This window comes from Mangifera indica, chromosome 8, assembly GCF_011075055.1.
Source record: "Mangifera indica cultivar Alphonso chromosome 8, CATAS_Mindica_2.1, whole genome shotgun sequence".
Lineage (NCBI taxonomy): Eukaryota > Viridiplantae > Streptophyta > Magnoliopsida > Sapindales > Anacardiaceae > Mangifera > Mangifera indica.
The window spans coordinates 8,291,269-8,314,194 of record NC_058144.1 but is presented as its reverse complement, the minus strand read 5'-3'; the positions used below and the strand labels follow the sequence as shown (position 1 = coordinate 8,314,194).

The 22,926-nt window shown below is 33.0% G+C and overlaps 3 protein-coding genes across 3 annotated transcripts; 2 read left to right on the top strand and 1 right to left on the bottom strand.

Annotated features, from left to right (window-relative positions):
- Positions 1-2,788: 2,788 nt before the first annotated feature.
- Positions 2,789-3,589, top strand: LOC123222476 (ethylene-responsive transcription factor LEP-like). Its single transcript, XM_044645268.1, has one exon. The coding sequence runs from the start codon at positions 2,789-2,791 to the stop codon at positions 3,587-3,589; it is 801 nt and encodes a 266-aa protein (XP_044501203.1).
- Positions 3,590-8,080: 4,491 nt separating this feature from the next.
- Positions 8,081-13,438, top strand: LOC123223511 (potassium transporter 4-like). Its single transcript, XM_044646672.1, has 9 exons — positions 8,081-8,283; positions 9,340-9,580; positions 9,662-9,907; positions 10,355-10,405; positions 10,551-10,811; positions 11,326-11,378; positions 11,465-11,579; positions 11,669-11,923; positions 12,123-13,438. Exons 1-9 carry the CDS (start codon positions 8,236-8,238, stop codon positions 13,205-13,207), a joined length of 2,355 nt encoding a protein of 784 aa, XP_044502607.1. The 5' UTR covers positions 8,081-8,235; the 3' UTR covers positions 13,208-13,438.
- Positions 13,439-13,841: 403 nt separating this feature from the next.
- On the bottom strand, positions 13,842-16,866 carry LOC123223512 (retinoblastoma-related protein-like). The gene is made up of 10 exons (XM_044646673.1): positions 16,548-16,866; positions 15,595-16,456; positions 15,401-15,509; positions 15,245-15,317; positions 14,989-15,168; positions 14,788-14,904; positions 14,596-14,710; positions 14,397-14,500; positions 14,154-14,269; positions 13,842-14,077 (listed from the first exon to the last, which is right to left on the bottom strand). The coding sequence occupies exons 1-10, from the start codon at positions 16,551-16,553 to the stop codon at positions 13,963-13,965; spliced, it is 1,797 nt and encodes a 598-aa protein (XP_044502608.1). The 5' UTR covers positions 16,554-16,866; the 3' UTR covers positions 13,842-13,962.
- Positions 16,867-22,926: the final 6,060 nt, after the last annotated feature.

Sequence of the window (22,926 nt, the reverse complement as noted above, 5' to 3'; positions counted from 1 at the left end):
TGGATAAAAACACTAGTTTTTTTTTTAGGTTCGTGAGGAAACCTCAATTGAGTTGTACTGCTTTTTTAGAGTAGTTTGGCCACATCAAACAAATAAAACGTGAAGTCTAATGATCAATTTTACAATCACTGTATCAATAAATTAAAACTTTAATCTTAAAATTGACAGGGAAAATTTAAATTTTTGCACTTTTATGCTGAAAATCTCATCTATTGCCATTTAAAGTCACTCTTTGTGGGCAATTACTAGTTATTTCAAATCTTGTAGTTTTTTTGACCTACTCTGTCTTGCATTAATCAAATTCTTGGCTAGATTATTGAAAGTACAAAAAAGAGCACTCCTTTTTAGTGAAAAACATGAAACATTCCTCAATTTTAGGGTGTTTTTGTTTCATGTAAGCTTTGCTTCTACCAAGGTGCATGCTACAAAATTATCATCTCTATTAACATCTAAAAATTGGGTAAGAAATAGCTTTTGATTTATTTGTTATGGCTTGAATAAATTACAAATTCATATATTGCTAGTTAGCTAGGCAACTATAAAAAGATCTTGATGCAATATAATTTATAATAATTAATTATAAAAAAACAGAGCCTATAATGAAGAATAGAGAGGGACAATTGGTCAAAGACCCACTTCAATTTAGCATTTTAATCTCGATAATCAGGATGCCTAGTGTTAGTGCATGCCTAGCTAGTTATATTGTTTTCTTCAAATCAACAAAAGGCAAAGCCTTTTTTGTTTTGCATTTCTCTACCATCTGGTCACATGCTGCCCAACATGTTTACCTGGCCCCCTTCCCTTCCCTTCCTCTTAATTCTTTAATAATAAAACTATATATACTTAATTTTGAATATCGAATTTATTATTCTCAAATAATAACTATTTGAATACTCAAAATTGAATATACGTAATATTGCTCATTCCTTATATCACCGACCGATCATAATTTAGAAAGGTTGCTTCAAAAATAGCATAACTACATAGGCGTAGAAAAGGGAGCAGCTTGAGGGTTTGAAAAAGAGCCAAGGCTGTGGAACTTATAATTGATTTTCTTCATCAAATTGGGTGCACATGGCTCACCCAATTTTATTCCTTGAACACCTTTATTATTTTAAAGAAGATGATTTAGTATTCTCTCGTTGAAACTTTTTCTTTTTGTTTATTCATGACAATCATCTCCATTTGCGAGTAATTACAAGATAATCAGTCCAACTCCATATTAATTTAATTATTAATTTTATCTTACCACATCACCCCCATAGCCCATAACACCCCTTAACATCATTCAAACGACACAGAGATACTCTATGACATGAGATGATAGGGTAGGGGGAATGTATATGCAGCCTCAAAATGACTAAATCATTATTCAAAATATTATTTTAATTAACACAGAACTTAAATTAATTACAGATTAACGAAATCCCATATGGGATAATCTTTGGAGAGATGTTCTTGGTTTTTGAATCTAAAGTGGTCAATTTCAGGAGAGATCAAGATATATATATATATATATATATATATATATATATATATATATATATATATATAGACACACATCATATAACAATAATGTAAATCATCTTCTTAAGATTAAGTTTGCAAATGTCATTAATTGGTTTAATTATATTGACATGATGGGACCGGGGTTAATCATGTATGGAGGGATAGGCTTGCATGATGCATATGCAATTGATGATAATAAGAATGTGAAGAGAGTTGAAGCTTTTTGAAGAAGAGTTGGGATAAATGAAGTGACATTATAAATGTTATTAGATTGCTTATGGTATTCATGATTAGCTCCCCATTCATGAAACTCCATCATTGATCCCAAACTTCACATGTAACATTTTTGGACTATATATGCACCACATCTATTAACAAATAAAAATAGAGAGAGAATAATCATCAACACATGGATATGCTAATTATAATTATCATGCTAACCCATTTTAGAGGTTTTATTTTTTCTTAGTAACAAAATTTTCTTACTTGAGTCGAATTGCTTATTCGAGATAGAACTGAACCCTAAATTTTGTGACCAGTCTCACAATCACTGTAACAAATAAGTTAAAAGTTTAATATTGAAATATTAAGAATTTGAATCCTTACTTTTATGCTTGGAATCCCACATTTTTACCCATATTAGAGATTTTTTATTTTCTTTCTTTTAATTAGTATATGAATTATTTTTGTAGACCTTTTCCCATCATTTGAAAAGCTGAAAGTGATCATCACTTCTCTTTTAGATTAAGTTTTAATTTCTTATTTCTGGACCATTGGGCATGGAGTCTTTCATTATTTATTCTCACATAATAGCACTCGGTTGTTAAAAGAGATCTAATCTCTTCAAGAAGTTAACAAAAGTTGGTAGTTTTCGAAATTAACTGAAAACCAACTGATGTTATGAAAGTTGATCTTGTAAAACTGATGTTATGATGTTGTATTGTTCACAACAAAATATTGTTTGAATCCTTTTCTTTTTTCTTTTTTTTTTTGGGTTAATTTTTTATTACAGAGATGAACATGGAAAGGGTTGAAACTTGAAACCCCCACATGAAATCTTTAGTAAAAAAATTCCCACAAAAGAAAATCAAATAAATAATCCCTAGGGCAAAGGCATAATATAGTAAAAGAGAACCACCCACAGGTGAAGACAAAGACACTACTTTGGCTCTTATATATAACGACTCAAATTCACATGCAACACCCAAAACATCACCAAAACAAAGAGAAGAATATAGAAAATATCATTTCACATTTCACATCAAATCATTCATTCACCATGAATTCATCATCCAAGTCTAAGAGCAAGAAGAAGCAGGCACAAGCACAAGACGCTGCTACATCAACAACAGGAGGCGGCAGCACAAAGTTCTTGGGAGTAAGAAGGCGGCCGTGGGGAAGATACGCAGCAGAAATAAGAGACCCTTCAACAAAAGAAAGGCATTGGCTTGGAACTTTTGACACTGCTGAAGAAGCCGCTTTGTCTTACGACAGAGCCGCCCGTTCCATGCGTGGCCCTCGAGCTCGCACTAATTTTGTTTACTCCGACATGCCCGCTGGCTCTTCTGTTACCTCCATAATTTCCCCGGATGAACAACAACACAGTAACTTCTCTTCTTCTCTCCATCTCCCTCAAACCCACCACCAAAATCTTCAAACCATCTTCAACCATGATTCAAACTTCGACTCCCATTTCTCTTCCGGGCCGCAACCCATGCCTCACGATCATCACACTGACTTGTATAACAACTATCAGCAACCAGTCATTGACAACACTTTCAGTTCTCATGAGCCTCCACCATTGCCTACTGAAATATCAGATTACAGCTACGGTGATTCTGATTCCAATATCGCCATGAATTCTTGCTATGATTTTAGTAGTAATTTGATGGGGTTCTCTGATCATCAGACAACATTTGCCAATGGGTTTGATGATACGATGGGAAGTGGAAGTGGGTCATATATTGGGTTTGATTCAAGTGATCAGTATGTGCACAGCCCGCTTTTCAGTAGCATGCCACCGGCTTCTGATACGGCTCCAGATAGTTTCCATTTAGGATCGTCTTCTTTTTTCTTTTAAAATTTCATGTTTTAAAATGTTTGCACTGTGTCATCCCTTTTAAGTTCAATGGTGTTTTTGGTTTCTTGTTCATGGTTTCGTGTGGCGGGTGGGCTTGAGGCTCTTCGGTTTCGGATAATATATATAAATATATCATACAATAAAACTATGTGCATCCATTTTTGATACATAATTTATATATACAGATGATATATTATCATGTAATTAGATATTTCTTTATCATATGATGATATATGTTTTAAAATCACCTAATTATATAATAACATATTACTATATATATAAATTATATACTAAAAATAAATACACACAATATTGCTTTATATCATATTATTGTCTATAAAGAAACAAAGTGGTGGATTTTAATTAGTTTACTTATTAAATTTCCAAATTTTCTATGGCCTCGTTTTTGTACAGCTTGCCTTGCTTAGCAATGGATTGGACTCAGGTCCAGACCAAGAGATAAATGGGCCGAGGAACAGAAAAGAAAGCCCACCTATAAACCATTTGAAATTATTATATATATTACCATAATTAATTAAAATGACTCATTTGAAGACGAAATTACCCCCATAACCAATAAATCATAATTGGGCTTATGCACTCCAATTAAAACTTCGATGGTAACTTATTACACTAACAATATTATGTTAGGATCTCAAATATAAGGTATGAGACTTAGATCTCACATTAGAAAGTATGAGCAACTAGTGTGAAGTTTATATGGTCTTGTGCTCTCTCATCTCAATAGCTAGCTTTTGAGGTGTGGTTCTCCTAAGGTTCGTATCATTTGGTATCAGAGTCATCACCATGTCTCCTAGTTACAATCGTGCAGTGCGGGTGGTGATGTCGACATTGCAGTGTTCGCCTAGGGCTAGCAGAGAGCTAGCGCACAACTAGTCTGTGTGGGCGTCGGGGCTGCAGAGCGTGGTGGTATGTTAGGATCCCAAATGTAAGGTATGAGACTTGTATCTCATATTGGAAAGTATGGGTAACTAGTGTGAGGTTTATACAGCCTTGGGTTCTCCCATATCAATAGCTAGCTTTTGAGGTGTGGTTCTTCTAAGGTTCGTATCATGTTATTCCTATGATTCTGAAAATTATTGAAGTTAATAAAATTATATATACTTATTTTAGATATATAAATATATATACATTTATATATATTATTATTTGATTGAATGATTCTGAATTGAGAATAAAATAATATTTAATATATGAGATATATATAAATGTGTATATATTTATGTATTTAAAATAAATACATATAATATTATTCTATCGTAAAATAATATATTGATCCAGTATATCATCTTTCTGACCAACCACATATGTTATCATAATACATAAAACTTTCATGAGTTTATCATCTTAAATACATAATTAATCAAGATTATTCTACTTACTTGATTTCCAAGCCATACGTTTTGATGAAGGACACTTCCTCAACCTTGAATCTCCTCTTCGAACCATTCTCTAGTGACTAAAGTTATACAGTTGTTTTAGAAATTGGGATTTTAGTTTTTATGTGTAATCAAGATAATACACAACATTAAGTAGTTCTTTTCATAGAGTTTTGATTGAATAATCGTAAAAACATACATTTTTTTAGGCCAAAAGACTTATTGTCATTTAATGTTTATTTTATTACTAAACTCTTATTTATTAAATTTTAAAAATTTAATTACTTATTTATCAATTATTATAATTAATACAATTTATTAATTTTAAATATATAATAATCATTTAATTTAATTTATAATATTAAAAAATAAAATTTTATCATTTTTTTTTTTACTCCCCCACTCCACTCCCACATAGAGCTTCAATTTTTTTCTTCTGTTTTTTCTGCAACGGCTGACTTTGTCTTCCCACCCATCTTTTTCTCTGTCGTTCTCTCCCCCTTTCTGAAGAATAGCAGCCAAAGTTTGATTGGATGAAGATGATGAGAGTCAGCCATGTTTTAAATAATGCTGATAAAGGTCAACCCTAGTTGTCTTGTAATGTTAGTATTAATCAAATTTCTTTCAAGGGTTTTAAATAGAGTAATGTAATGTGTATCTATTTTTTGTATATATTTTATATATATAATGATATATCATAATGTAATTAGGTAATTTTAAAATATGTGTTATCATATGATAAAAAAATATCTAATCATATGATAATATCTTATCTGTGTATATAAATTATATACCAAAAATGGGTTTATATAGTTTTATTGTTTTAAATATATTTAACTTGAAGACTCCTAATCAAATAAGCTATAACTGTCATTCGTGTTTAATAAACCAAACTAAGCTTCAACTTCGTGGTTTACAAAACTTGGCTGTTGGCCTAACGTTTACCAGTCATTGCAAATTGACATCCTAAAAAACAAATAAAAAATAACCAATTCAATCCATCAAAATCATCAAAACCTCTCGAGGGTTTAGATGAAATTTTTTAATACATTTTGACTAATCTTAATCAAAATTAAATAACCTTGGTATCAAACAAGCTATGACTATCACATCTAGACACACCAAGTCAATTAAAGGCCGAAAGACTTGTTTTCACCCAAGGTATAACTAAATTTTTGTTAAAAATTTTAGTTAAAATTATAAATAAAACCGTTATTTATTGAAAAATTTAAAGTTTTATCATTTTTTTTTTCAAGTTTTAAAAACTTATAAGTTCTCTCAAACTCAAAGTTTGAAACAAATAAATATCTCCTAGGGTTTGTTCTTCTTCTCTCTGACACTGATTCGTCGTCTTTGAATGTTGGTCATTCTTCTTCTAGTTTTATCTCTCTCTTCTCTTTTAGACTGTCTTTGACCAATAAAAATGACGCATGACCTAAAATCGAAGATTAAAGATGGTTTATGTTGTTAATATTTTGATAAGATTGAGAAGAGATGAGATTCGCAAAGAGAGAAAATTAAAGTGGGAAACAAATTCTTCCAACTCCACTGGTATCTTTTAGATTGCCAAATATTTAAAAACTACGCCATTATAATTCTAGAAAATGAGTATTTATTCGAAGAGAAATTATTCTAAAATTCCCCTGTTTACTTATTTCTCTAGGTAGATTCGAACAAAATAAATAAATTATTATCAACATCTTTGACAAAAGAGATTCAAATCCAATGAGATTAGTTTAGATATGATTGTAGTTAATTTAAGTCTAATTAAGTCTAGTTAATTAAGTCAAATGATATTAGACAAAGTAACCGGGCTAGTATTATTAGAGGGAATCACTTTTCCCACCCAAGGTTTAGCCTTAAAACCCTTTTTCACTTTTAATTTGCATAAATAACATTTTTACCCAAAAATCAAAGTATAAATAACAATTTTTCATCTAAAATTAAACTCTATAAGTGAAATTATAGTATTAATAAGTGAAATTATCATTTTATCTTTATTATTTTATTTTTTAAAATTATTATATAACTATAAATTAACAAAAGTTAAAAATAACTTTTTAAATATGTAAATTTATAAGAAGCTGTTTATCTTTTTTTTTGTTCTTATTATTTCTTTTATCTCTTTTTATAAATATGAGTGTTTTTTTCTTGAAATTATATGTTAAAAAGTAAATATAATTTTTAAAAATATTAAGAGTCTTTATGAAATTTTTAGAGGGTTATTAGAAATTTTTAAAAAGTTTGGAAGTCTTTCAGATATTTTTGAAATGTTATTGTACCGCTTAATAATTTTAAAAATAACATTTACACTCCCAAATAATGAAATAAAATACAATAGTGTTTTTTAAATATTAAATTATTATATTTAAAACATTTGACTCAAATAAAAATTTGTTATTTTTTATTTTAAAATTAATAAATATAATTATTATTTTACTCTTACACCATAAGTTTTTTAAATAGAGTTTGAGTTTACGTAAAATTGTTATTATTTGTACAAGCTAAGGGTGTAAAAGGGTTGTAGACCAAACCTTGGGAGGGAAAAATGTCATTTACTCTTATTAAGCAAGCGTTAGTCGTCCGTCCATCAACAATCGCGGGGTCCACCACCTCCCACGTAAGCCAGCCATCGCTTTGTCGTTATTACAGGTTAATCGGTACACGCTCTTCCAGATGGCTTTTGGAGTGCAGCGGAGTATCATGTGATTCTCCGGTTTCCCGCGTCCAAACCGTGGGAGGTGTAGCACACTGCCCTGAATTGGTATAAAAAAATTAAATTACCAAATATAACCATCATTTTCTCCTAAGTCTTTAATTATATTTGAAATTTGATTATAATTATATTAATTAAGATTTTTTTATTAATTACTGGATTAACGCTCATAATTATTATTCTATCAAATAATAGAAGAGTAATCGGAGTAATTAGTCTATTTAAACATGATTAGCGGATCCCATTACAAATTTAAATTTACCCTATGATAATAATAATATAATAAAATATTTAATTCATTATCCCGAGACGCGTCTATGTCGCGTGAGTTACTCACGATGCACGAACTATATTAAGCATATCAACAGAACAGCACCAGCCCGTTGAGGGGAGCATGGAAAGTAGGTGTTGGCTGGCTGCGCCAATTTCTATAAATGGAATGGACCGGTTTAGATTTTAAGAGATAATTTCGGATTTAAATTTTGCTTAAAACTTGGGGGAGAGAGAGTGCTCAGGTTCTGATTCTCTCTATGGAGCCGGAATCTGGAATTTTAACTCCTCCTCGAAGCTCTTCTCAGGTTTTTTTTTTTTTGGTTTCATTTTCGGTTACTTGAATTTTTGCTGAAGCTGTTAATTCGATTTTTGATGCTAGACTACTGGACTTTTACGTTTGTGATTATTATTATTTGATTGTTTCAATCAATTCATCTTAGTTACTCCTGTCTGAGTTAGTCTCATTAATCTTTTTGTAGTATTTTTTTTTTCTAATTTCTTCTTTGGAATTTTGGATTATTGGTCTGAGGTGAGTTGTATGTTTGAGTCTCTGTTCTTGCTTGAAGTTTCGCATAATTCCTCTGTTTTAATCGTATCGAGTGTGAGGTGTCATTCTTTACCAGAAAGTTTCATGTAGGTCTATAATCTATTAGCATGGAGCGAAACCTGAGTTTTAGATTAACATATGTAGAGTTTAAACTTTTATGAGAGGGCCTGGTATTTTTATAGGGTTATTGATACCAACAGACATCAAAATTCAAAGTTCATGACTTTAATTTAGTGAAATATAATATGTTAGCTTAGTCAATCTTTTGATGCTATCCTTCCTTGCATATGCTCAAGTTCATAAAGAAATTAAGAATCAGTCTCATCTGGTACTATTCATATATCATGTCTTGGAGTTTGGTGATATTTTTCTTTATTATTATGTCTAAATTCTGACTTGGTTTAGACTTTTTTGGTGTCCTGTATTTGAGGACTTTGTTTAAACTTTCTGTTGCATGGACAAAGAGTTGACTCTTCTTTCTTTGGTGCTTTTTTTCCCTTCTGTAAATAGTACTTTATTTGTATGAGTAAGAGAGTGCTTAAGTAACTGTTTTGATATGGATCCATACTTTAGACTGAAGATTTTTCATCTCAAGCTATTTTTTGGTTAATTATATTTTATAAGATTAATGATGGACTGTACTTTTGGTTATGGTGCATTTTTTGTTTTGATTTAATATGATACAGATTGAGCTTTGTGCATAGTGTGGACATGGTTATGATTGTTTACATTTTTTAAAAAATCTCTCCTGAAACTGCAGTTTCATAAGTGTCTGATTTGTGGAACCTTTCAATGGGTTTGTGTGGCCTTGCAGCTTTCCTGGGTGAATCTCTCCAGGAACCTAATATTAGCATACCAAAGTCTTGGTGTAGTATATGGAGATCTGAGCATTTCACCTCTCTATGTTTATTCCAGTGCGTTCATAGGGAAGCTGGATGACAATTGGCATGAGGAAGCAATATTTGGTGCATTTTCCTTGATTTTTTGGACCCTTACTTTAATACCCTTACTCAAGTATGTGTGTATTGTACTGACCGCAGATGATAATGGTGAAGGTCTGGTGATATTTAAACTTTTATAATTGGATTCTTTATTCGCTAATATGCTAGAGCTTATACATTCCTAATTCATTTCAGGTGGTACATTTGCTCTCTATTCACTGCTTTGTAGGCATGCAAAGTTTAGCTTACTTCCCAATCAACAAGCAGCCGATGAGGAGCTCTCAACCTACAAATATGGCCATCCAATGCAGTCTGCTACCTCTTCTGCTCTTAAGAGATATTTGGAGAAACATAAAAAGCTAAGAACAGCTCTACTTGTGGTGGTACTTTTTGGTGCTTGTATGCTCATAGGTGATGGTGTGCTCACTCCACCAATGTCAGGTAAGATCCTAAGATGGTGTTCTTAAAGTTTGATCTGACAAAACTCCCAGATGTGTCAAATTTATACATGCTGCAGTTATTAGTTGTTGAACTGAAATAGGAATCTATAGATGTATATTGCATCACTTTCTTATGATCATTTAAGGAACAAGCAATCTACTCTTCCAGCTTTTACTGTATAATTTGTTTTGCATGCAGGGCTTGCAATGAACTTGAGGGACCTGTTCTTATGTTATTGAATACAGTATTTTTTTTAACTAGTTTGTGAAATTTTTAGAGCCTTCTACCACCCTGGGCTGTCCAGGTTTTTTTTTTCCTTAAATGAGGTGTAATTTATAATTTATTATTAATTTGCATTTTTAGCTTGTTTGGTATTCCATCTTGGAAATTCTTCTTTCACTCCCTCAGATATGTGCGGTTTAATATATGACACGTTTTTATTTGCAGTTCTGTCATCGGTTTCAGGGCTGCAGGTTACAGAAGATAAATTAACTAATGGTAATTCGGTTCTCTTCTCCCTCTCTCTGTCACCCTGATACTTATGTTAAGTTTTTGATTCATGGTTTTGATGCTTTTTGATACTTTAATGTTCTTCTGGGCCGTCATACCTGTTTTTGACACAGTAGGCTCCCCTTTTTTGTAGGTGAACTGCTCTTGCTTGCCTGTGTAATATTGGTGGGCCTGTTTGCTTTGCAGCATTTTGGCACTCGCAAAGTAGCTTTTATGTTTGCGCCAATTGTAATCATCTGGTTGGTTTCAATATTTTCTGTTGGTTTGTACAACGTCATAAATTGGAATCCAAAGATTGTTCGTGCAATCTCTCCACATTATATTGTCACATACTTTAAAGAGTGTGGCAGAGAAGGCTGGATTTCTCTTGGGGGGATCCTTCTTTGCATAACTGGTAGGTTGCATCTGTTAGAAATTATGTATTGTTAAATTTCTTTATGTTGTATAACTTATTGCTAGATTGTTTTGCAATTCATTTTATGAATGTGGTTGAGTTGAAGTTAGGGCTAGATTCGAATCGAGCTTGTTTGAGCTTGAGCTCGAACGAGCTAGCCCTAGATGAGCTTGAACGAGCTAGCCCTAGATGAGCTCGAGCCCGAGCCTACAACTTCGAGCTCGAACCACTTGTCAAATTCGTGAATTAAAAATTTTGATACAAAATGACGTCGTTTTGACCAATATGTATTAAAACGATGTTGTTTTAATAATAAGTTAGTTAAAGCTCAAGCTCCATTTCTACAAATCGAGCCAAACTCGAGCTCGGTTTGGCTCAAATCCAGCCCTAGTTGAAGTTATCTCTTGGTTGGTTAAGAAATTATTCAAGTTCTTTAGCTATCAGATTCCTCATTAAATCTTATATGTTGCCACTTTTGTGAGACTGACAACAGAGCATTTATGGTTCTCACCAGGTACTGAAGCTATGTTTGCAGACATTGGTCACTTCACTGCCTTTTCAATTAGAGTGAGTTGGACCCATCCTTTAGGAAACAAAGACCTGTCATTAATGTTTGTGCGGCATAAGTTTGAATGATCTTCTCATGTTTGCAGATTGCATTTGCCTTTGTTGTATACCCTTGTTTGGTAGTACAATACATGGGTCAGGCTGCTTTCTTGTCCAAAAACCCCAAGAAGATTCCGTACAGTTTTTATGACTCTATACCTGGTCAGTTCATTTTGAGATGAAGTGATTGTTTCAAAATTTCTTCTCAATTTTGGGTTGGTCTAATTTTGCTTTCTGTTGCTATGTTACAGATCCTGTATTTTGGCCTGTCTTTGTCATTGCCACCCTTGCAGCTATTGTTGGGAGTCAGGCTATTATCACTGCTACCTTCTCTATCATCAAACAGTGCCATGCCCTTGGTTGCTTTCCCCGGGTGAAGGTTGTCCACACCTCTAAGAATATATATGGGCAGATATATATTCCAGAGATAAACTGGATCCTAATGATCCTTACTCTTGCTATTACTATTGGGTTTCAGGACACAACCTTAATAGGAAATGCTTATGGTATGTTATCCTTCAAAGAAACCTCTCTTTCTCTCTCTGTATTAGTATGTATCTGTGTTCATTGTCCCAATGTTTGCATTATTTGTGTCTGCTCCTTGCCACAACCAGTTAAGTGGAATTTGTTTGATGCACATGTGCTTGCATGTATGTTTTATTTGCATGTGATTATGAAGTTGCATTTTTTTTTTCCTGGTACCAGGACTGGCTTGCATGACGGTGATGTTCATCACAACGTTTCTCATGGCACTTGTCATAATTTTTGTCTGGGAGAAAAGTATTTTTCTGGCTGCAATGTTCCTTCTATTCTTCTTGTCCATTGAAGGTACCTACTTGTCAGCGGCATTTACTAAAGTACCTCAGGGAGGGTGGGTTCCTCTTGTGCTCTCATTCATCTTTATGGTGGTTATGTACATCTGGCATTATGGGACTAGCAAAAAGTACAACTTTGATCTGCATAACAAAGTTTCATTAAAATGGTTACTTGGTTTAGGCCCCAGCCTTGGTATTGTCCGTGTGCCTGGGATTGGGCTTATATACTCAGAGTTGGCAACAGGCGTCCCTGCCATCTTCTCTCATTTTGTAACAAACCTTCCCGCATTTCATAATGTGCTAGTCTTTGTTTGTGTTAAATCAGTTCCGGTCCCATATGTTTCACCTGAAGAACGGTTTCTCATTGGCCGCGTTTGCCCTCGGCCGTATCGCATGTATAGGTGCATTGTGAGGTATGGTTACAAAGATATTCAATGTGATGGTGATGACTTTGAGAACCAGCTCATACAAAGCATAGCAGAGTTTATCCTGATGGAAGCAGTCGAACCACAGCCCTTTAGTTCTGAGTCTTCCCTGGATAGAAGGATGGCTGTCATATGCACTAGAAATATTGAATCAAGCTCGACGTTCATAATATCTGAGCAAGAAGATATTGAGACGATTGACTCAATCCAGAGCAGCAAATCTGTAGCCCTGCAGAATTTGCAATCTGTTTTTGATGATGAGGACCCACAGGTGAGGAGGCGTCGGGTGAGGTTTCAGTTATCACCAAATCCTTCAATGGACCCTGCGGTTAAGGATGAGCTGACGGATTTGATACAAGCAAAGGAAGCAGGGGTCGCTTACATATTGGGACACTCATATGTGAAGGCTAGGAGATCGTCTTCATTTTTAAAAAGGTTTGTGATCGATATTGGGTATTCATTTCTTCGCAAGAACTGTAGGGGACCAGCCGTGGCACTAAATATTCCTCATATCAGCCTAATTGAAGTTGGTATGATATACTATGTTTAGTTAAAAAATAAAATAAAATTCTATTATCTATGAGCCACAGGCCGTAGTGTTGATGTTTTTGTACGTGAATAAGGAGGCATCTTCTGTCACACTCAGTGGAGTTGGAGGGTGTGTTTGAAGTACACATGTTAAATAGATTGTCCGTGGAAGCTGGAAATTTATGAAGAAACTTCCTGTTTCCCTTTGTACAGATGACATTTACCATAATTATTTTTGTTTTATAGACTCTTATTTAGGTATTTTCACGTGGATGAAAATTCAATGTTAAGTCACGATCACCTATATTTTATTTCTGTGATGGATAATTACGTAAATAACCTATCATTAACACATACTAATGGGTTGTTTGGGAAGTCATAATTTTATCTTTTAGTGGTGAGAAATTTCATCGGAATCAGAATACATTTTAAAATTGAATTAATCATATTGAATAAATAAAACTTTGGATTTGGATTCAGGTAATCAATGGATTAAGTCAATTTAGAGTATGACATTGATATTTTGTCGTTAGACTTGAATCCAAGTTCCTTTGGCATTCTTCAAACACCAAAAACAAAGCAAATACCATTTAGGGTGGCCTTGAAGTCCTTTTGCTCTAAAAGCAAAAATACCCCCGTCCCCACCCCACCCCACCCTTCCCTTGGCACTTCAATTCTGCTCCTATGCTGTTCACCACTTTCTCCACTCATAAGGTAGACCAGAAAAATATTGTGAAAATAAAATCAATTTAAAGAGAAATTTAAGCTGATTGTACTTCAGCTAGGATTATCATTTTGAGGGAACAGACTCCTGGCCACAACAGCGTCGCTTATCAAAGTCACGTAAGGATCACTGAAGTTGAGCATACGCCTTGTAGCATTCCCGCTCGTCCTGGAAAATAAAGACTCTCAACAACTTTATGGATTGTCAAAATGTCTATAGAGTGTGGACTTGAATATTAACATACCTATTTAAGCTCTCGTTAATGGCATCAAGTTCTTTCGATGGGCTTTGGTATTCACTACTACTCTGTCCAATGAATGCGTAATAGCTTTTCCCAACATGTGAGTTCAATGCTTCCTTCTGTGCACATGATACAGAGACAACACATTATGAATTATTATTATAGCTAAATTGATGCATGTTTGGGTGGGCATGGCGTAATTTCTAAGTTTTGGTGGTTGCATTTTGAGGGCAGAATTTTGCTTGCCTTTGATGGATGCAAAGGGGAGCTATATACATTCAGCATTGGAGACACCTTCTTTGGAGAGATATCAGGAACCCTTGGAAATAGAGACGGCCGTGGAGAAAGATCTATCGCACCAAAACAAACTGAGATTGTTTGCAGAAGTAATGCAGAGAAATATAGAAATATAAGCAAAAGGTAAGAGTAAACAAACCAGTATTACCATTGTCAGAATCAGGAACTTGCTTGGATCCAATCTCCTCCAGTAAATATTTAACATTCGGAAGAAATATTTCATTGTAAAATTTAATTATACTCACGCGATTCTCCCCATCTTTCTGTTTCAATTAACATCATGGATTTGTAACGTCCCTGGAAAAGAGCTGAAAAAAAAATTATGAATGTATAAACATACCCTGTTGCAGTGAGATGACCAACTAACAAACACCCAACAAAAATCTTGAGATCTGCATTGGGTTTCCTTGACATAATTTTGGGCGATTTCTTGGAAGGTTAGCTGTAATGGAGAAAACTGCACAATTTCCTTTTTCAGAATAAATAGGTATAAAATGAGGAAATATTTGACAGTATCTTCCAGGGGAAGTAAAGCTCTTACCTTTCTTACTACTAAATAGAAGCAACAAAGAATTATCTGCTCAATACGCCGGTTAAAAAAGAGAGATACTTTTTGAGTAAGTATCTGTTGGAAAAGCAAATAGATTTTCTCCCGTAGTTGTGGTAGAAGTTTCAGCCTTTCAGCCATAGAATTGATTTTGACAGCAGCTAGCTTGCACATCTGCACTGAAGCATGAGGATTAGTGAAAGTGAGAGAAAATTCTGAGAGAAAAATGGCCTTGGTCATATTGAGATACCTTGTTAAATATCAGAGTGATTGCTGCATCCATGTGGGTACTTCCTTTATTTGGTGAATTTGATTGTGTAGGGCTGAAGATAAACAAGCATATTCTAAGATTTTCAACAGAAGAAAGAAGATAGTAGTTGAATTAAGATGTAGAAGAGAATCATGCCTGACAAATGCTGTTTGCAGAGATGGTGATGACAATGGTGGGGTTGCTGAAGCAGAAGAATTATATTTTACCAGCTTGTTGCCATACTCATCACAGGTTCTCTTTGCTCCTGAAATGGACAAAATCAAGTTAATTAAGATTGAAGTTTGATTGGCCAAACAATACCTGAAAAAATGAAAGCAAACAACTGCAACCTGAAAACTTCAGGAGTTGTTGGTGAAGGAAAACTCCAGAAGCCACATGATTATTCATAGCAATTTCATCCAGTGATGGCATAGGTTCAGCTAGCAGATTAAGCCTCTTTATTTCATCAGAAAGAGATGGTTTTGCAACAATCAGAGCACTGTAAAGAGAAGAGCCCTTTTCCCACATAATGCTTTCTAACAATTTCTCTTCCAAAGAATTCAAGTGCCGCTTCAATTCTCTGGGGAGTGAATCTTCATGTTTGATGAAACTCTCTATCACTTTGCTCATATCAAATGCTGTAATCCCAGTTCTCTGCATCGCCACTGTCAACACTACACCAACTTTAATATGCACTGCAGATATTAGCTCAGCTGCACAAGCAAGCATGCATCTGTGGAACTTTTCATTAGTCAACAAACCACTCAAATCTCCTCCTCCACTCAATTTTTTAGCCTCTGAATTACAGATGGATTCCAAAACCTTATAGTACAATTTCATGGCTTCTTTAGTTTCCTCTCCCGTCCATAAATTGTCCATCAAATTGACATGCAACAGGCTCCAATTAACAATCTTTTGTCTACTGGGAAACAAGGCCTCTAGTATTATATTTGCTCTATTTACCACCTGATTGAGTATACTGCCATTACCCAATTGAAGAAATTTCTCCAATTCTGCTGATGGCTTTGCAGGAAGTGGAGAAATCACAGTTTGGAGCCAGGTTGCAGCATCCAATCCTGTTCTCACTGGTGTTGATGTCAACTTTACCAAGCCATGAGAAAGTCTAAGACTACTTCTTACAGGTGCAGGAGACCTCGGTGGAGTAGCCAAATCCGTAATTTTCATTGATGAGTCCATCCCGCAATTAATCTTCTGCAAAATTCAGTCTATTACACGTTTCCATCAACAGGGAAAAAAAAAATTCAAAGATTGTCTCTTTGCTGAATATATGTATAATTAATACCTTCATGCCAACTCCATCAAAATTCACCGTAGCGATCAAAAGTGCAGATATCTATATCAAGGTTTCATACAGGTTACTAGACCGAGATTCAGATCAAGAAATTATAAGTAATTATGAAGGAAACAAAATTTGGACGCAAGGAATCAAAACAAAAGAAGGACTAAATCAAAACTTTTGAAAAAGAGAATCAAACAAAAGAATCTCAGCCGGTGGAGAGCATATGAAAAATAATATATAGCAAAAGAATGAAAAATCTTAAAATCAAAAAATCAAGATATAAGGTTGTCGTTCTAGTTTCATGGAGAAGGGCGAAGGGTTCGCGCGCCAAAGTATAACGACAGTGGCAACGTCTTCCCGTAACGTACAAGGATTTTCCTTTATTGTTAAACACGTTTCTCCAAGGACTTTAAAAGCATTTCAAATACCTGTTTTGAAACAGGAAACATAGGAGTAATTTAGTGGCAACCATGGGGGTGCCCAACCAAGAAAACTACGGATTCAAAATTCACTCATAACCTTGGTTGTGAGATCGATAACTAGGCTCGAGATTTCATCTACTTCATTATTTGTTAAACAAAAAAAGAAAGAATAATTAATATCAAGCTAGTACAATCATTACTCATAATAAAATAATAATATATTGTACCCTTGAAAAATAGTTTAAGTGATAAAAAAATAAGTTTTTATGTATTAAAAAGTATAAGTTCAAGTCTCTTTTGACGATATATCAAGATCAAACTTTTAACTTACCTAATTCAATGGTTGTGAGGTCTATCAATAAACTCAAAATTTATCCTGTTCAGTGTGGATGATTCCTGTGTTGAAAAAGTTGGGGGTTTACATACATTAATCGAAGAGGATTAATTGAGGACCGTAAGTGATTATTAATTCTTTTGGTGTCCTTAATTATATTATTCCACAATTAACTAACCTTATTTTGTTTATTTTTACATGAAAAATATATCAATTTGCCTTTAAAATAATCTATCAAATATGTGCAAAATACAACAATTAATTTGTTTCCTTTTGGAGTTAAATTATAGATTACAATAGAATATCTAAATACACATTCTTATATTGACAAATTATTTATTTATCGGCCTAATAATTATTTCCTACCTAAAGTTTAATGAAATATTGTAGTCTTACTTTTAATTTTGTTTGTTAAATTTTTTACATAATAATTAAAAAGGCAAAAAAAAAATCCTTAACACTTTATACCTAAAATTTTAGTAATTATAATTTTTATCCATAATTTACATTAATTTTGATTAAAAATAATAACAAATTAATTTTCACTAATGACATTCATCACCATATGACATTGGAAATTTGTAACATCTCTCCCTAGAAGTATTATCCACCAAAGAAGAAATATTACGAATTAATATTCGGAGTATCTATTTTTTTTTAAAATACTTTAAAATGAACGCATCACTAAAAGTGTTCAGAAATTATTCTAAGAAAACTGAAAATCTGGAAGTGAACAAAAGATGTATATATCCCATATGAAAACTCATATAAAACATCTAAGATCATGAAGTAATCATATACATGCCCCTAGATACAACTATACAACTATCTGAATAGGACCAAAAATCAACAGTATTATATGTATGTAACAAAATCCATAGGTAACCAGCCCCAACCTAGGTCTATCTTTGCTGACATGACCTTGACTTGCAGCTATCTCAATCACATGTACCTGCAATCATGAAAAAAAATGAAGTGAGAGATAAAAACACTCAGTAAGGGGAAAGAATTAAGTAAACTATCTCCTTTCCTGTTTTAACTCACTCTTAGGACTCAACCTCATATCAGAACCTTTATAAGAAATTGAGGGGATAATCTAGTTCATTCTTTGTCCCATCTGGTGTTTATTTGATACTTTCTAGAAGCTAACTATAAAGATTTGACACTTTTCTAAGGTCGAGCTCTCTTATTTTCTCTCACTACACCATTTTTTAATTTGAATTGTGTTTTATTATGAGCATGCTCTATTGCGAGCAAACTCTACTGTGGGTCTATGTCCTACTACAGATGTGACCTATTGCGGGCGGTGTAGTATAAAGTGCCCCTTTATAGTTTATAGCATGCGTGCGTGCCTTACATCTTAGTAATCTTACTTCTATATAAAACTATTCATAACTCACTAGACTATACTTTTAGGACGATCCCTGAATCTTGAGCCTCAAATTCCTTTTCTTGCTTTGTTTCTTTTCTTCTTCTTTTTCTTTTCTTTCTTTCTTCCTTTCCTTTTTCTCCTCCTTTTCTTTCTTTCTTTCTTTCCAAAAACTGTGAACTATTGTTCATGGGATTGTTCATTTGGTAGGATAATGTTTTTTGTTTATACAATTTAACAATCCAAATGGTCTCTAATTTATACAATCTATATATCCTTGAAAAGAGAATTCAAAGAGCTTTCCAACAAGCTATAATAGCTCTCATGATTTATCCGATAAGTTAGTTAAAACGTGAGATGAATTCAGTGGCAAAAACTTATATTTCCTATTTATTTGGGTAAAATAATCTTTTTGGTTCATATAATAGTTAATAGTCCAAACGGTCTCTAATTCATACAAGCTATATATCATTGAAAAGAGGATTCAAAAAAATTTTCAACAAGATATAATAGTACTCATGATTCATCAGATAAGACAGTCAAAACGTGGGACAAAATCAGTAGTAAAAACTGTATTTACTGTTTATTTGGTAAGACAGTCTTTTTGTTCGTATAATTTAACAATCCAAACTGTATCTAATTCATACAAGGCTATATATTGTTGAAAAGAGGATTCAAAGAGCTTTCCAACAAGCTATAATAGTACTCATGATGCATCTAATAAGGTAGTCAAAACGTAGGACGAAGTCAATGGTAAAATGGTAAATATCATCCAACTCTCTGCCGTGAACAAATTAATACACATAGATACTCCAAATGGCAAAATAACATTTCTCAACTTCAAAATAATCATTTATAACATAGAACTAAAAGCATAAAACATGAAACATACTAATGATAACATCTCTTACCTTATTTTAAGCCAATATTTGCTAAATTGACTCTTTTTTTTTTTTTTGTCTTCCTTTTTTTATCACCAAACTCACATTAAATCAACATCAAAACACACTAACATCTTTATAAAATATGCATCCAATATATATAAACATAGGAAAAGAGAAAAAGAAAGAGATTTTTTGGTTATCAAAGCTCTAAAAGTATTTCCTCTTCTTTTCTTTTCTTACTTTTCTTTCAAACCCTTCAAATCATCCACTTTTCTTCTAAAAACAAAGAAAAAAAAACATGAAGAGGGCTACTTTTTTTGAAAGAGACAGAGAAGATGATGGAAAAAGATAGAATTACATTTTTTTTTGACTTTTCTCTCTTTATATATATATATATCTTTGTTTTTTTTTTTTATAATTGTTTTGTATATAACACACACACATTTTAACATATACATTTAAAACTAGAAATATCTCAAATTAAGATCAAAAAATACAAATATTTCTGAAACGTACCTAAAGGTATTACAAAATCGTATTGATTGATGCAATTATTAATTGAATTTGTATTGATCGATAAAATTTTGACTAAAGTCACACTATCAATTTAGTGAGATTTCAGTTGATTATCGATTTTGTTGATGTTGAGTGTTGTCAACAACAATTAATTTTTCTTAATTTATTTAGAATGAAATGAAAATGGAGAGGAAAAAGAAAAAAAAATTGGAGTGGGCTTCAACTTCATACCACTGAAGAATAGAATGAAGCTTCTCTTGATTGAATTGACAGTGTTTTAGGTCCAAATACAACTACCATTACCTCAACTAAAGTTGGAATATATATATATTTATATATAAAAGTAATTAATCTCAAGCCAATATAATTATTAATTATAATCAATACCATAATACACTATCCCTTGTAAAATGTTTTAGTGTCATTAATTTGTTAAAACTCTATCAAATAGGAGATTGTTATTCATATATGACGACAATCGAAGAAGTTGGGGGCTTGTGTATGTTTAAGATTAACAAGAATAATAATCCAATTAGTTATATTGATTAGCATGTGGGCTACATTCTCAATATGGGTTATTGAAACGTTAAACAGAAATATGTAAAATAATAAAATTATGTGTATTTAATTTAAATACATAAATAAATAAATATTTAATATATGTTATCCTGTAATTGAAAATTTTGAATTAATAATAAAATAATACTTAATCATGTGATAACACATATAAATATGTATTCATTTATGTATATAAAGTGGGTAAGCGTAATATTACTCCATTTATTAATTTGTTTCCTTTCGGAGTTGGATTATAAATTAAAATTGTATATTTAAATGCACACATTATTTATTAAATAGGTTGAATAGTTATTCCCCCCTTCGGTTTGACGACATAACTTTTTAATTTTGGGAAAATTATTTTTTCGCTGCCTGTTGAATTTGATTAATTTTTTATAAAATTAGTGAGAAGACCAAAAAAAAAAACTTTTAAAATAAATAACATTTTACTATTAAGATTTATTAAATATATTTTTATTTTTAATTAAAATTACAACTATTACATAAGTCAAAGTTTCATAAATGTGACAGAGGTTTGAATTCAGATTGAATTTTAAAAGTTTTAATACTTCATCAATTTTGTTAACTTTTAAAGTTGGTGATGTTTGAAGTTCACCAACATCTTACGTGAACAAAAGGCGCCAAGGCTCTCAGTTATATGGCATGAACAAAGAACCTTATGATTAGAATAAGCTATAAGAAAAAATAACTTGAACATGTGTAAATGGGTTGATCTTGGATTGTGTTCGCTAGTTTGCCTGTGGTATGCAATATATGGAGCTGTCATGGAAACACATTCAGACAACCTGCAAACATAAATCTGATGAAATGGTTAGCCACTGTGTATTCTTACAGAAAATATCTCTTCCAGATGGATTTTACTTGTTGATCTATGGTAGTTGTACGTACCTCTTAGTTTATTTGGAAGAAGATGGCTCAGTTTTAATTCTAGTAGCTTCTGATGTTACATATGATGCACTTTTTTTATGCTATGTGCTTCTTATAGCAACATTCGAAGTAGCCTGAGGAAACCATGGAGAAAATTTCAGAAGGTGTTATTAAGATTCTTATATGCACAAGTATAGTCGAAAATGGGCGTTACGTTCGAAATGCAAACACTATCATGGTTCAGTATGTTCAACAGTTTGGCTTAACGCAGTTTACACCAGATCCTTCTCTTTTGCCCTTTCCATGCACCTCAATTTTATTGTTAAATCTAAGTGTGAAGGATCAATACAAAAAATTATTTATCCTGAAAATGCACTTGGCAGTCATTGTCTCTTTATACCCACCAAAACCAAACCCTCCTCTCCATCTCAGCAGTACTCTCTTTTCTCTGATTTACTCCTATATTATTATGCTGAAGTGGTGGATATTTTTTTGGGAACTACATGCTTTTTGTTCTATTACTTAAATTTCTTAGGTATTCGGATTTAGGTGCACCTCTTAGCTTGCTGTCATGATATTGAGGCATAAAGATAACTTAAGTCGTTTTGTAAGTTGTTTTTCTTTTGTGTTTGTTGACATTGCTAAGATCATTTGATGCCCATAATTGTGTGGAAGGGTTGGGTGGGCAGATAAAGAAGCTCATGCCTACTTGTTTTACCATGAAAAGTCGCTGCTATCTGACCAAGCACTGGCATTTATTTTGGTTACAGACTTTGTTGATTCTCAGATCTGCTAAAACACGGTTTGTTAAAATAGAGCATTCATTATCATGGTTGTGCCTATAGGAAAGGCTTGCAGCTCTTTAAGAATGCCATGAACTTGGCCAAGGTTTCCAATTTGCTGAGAGAGATATGGGGATAAGAGGTTTTGGTACTACTTTGGGGAGCAATAGACTGGCGATGTTGGAAATGTTGGGATTGATCTATTCTTTGAAATGCTTTTTGAAAGCTTGTTGAAGGTACTTTCTGGTTCATGAGCCATTTCATAATCCTTTGCTGAGGAATCAACATCAGGTTGTGATGTGTTGTGTGGATTTTTGCAGATCTCGACAATCCACCTTGATGCCTTTCTATGTTTTAGGCCCCCTTGCTTTTTGTTCACTTCAGTGCATAAAATATATGTTATCACAGCCTTCTTACTTTCTCTTATGCCTTAACCATTAAAATTTGAACCCAACTGTTATGCACGTGCGCACACACATGCACGCGCACGCGCAGCCACAGATTTACAGACCACTGTGCTGGCTGTGTATATGTTATTAGTTTCCCTTGTTTTTGTTGCACTTTTCTGATTTTACTCATGATCCCTCCTTTGAATACAGTTTGATGAACACTGTGTAATCACTGTTCCT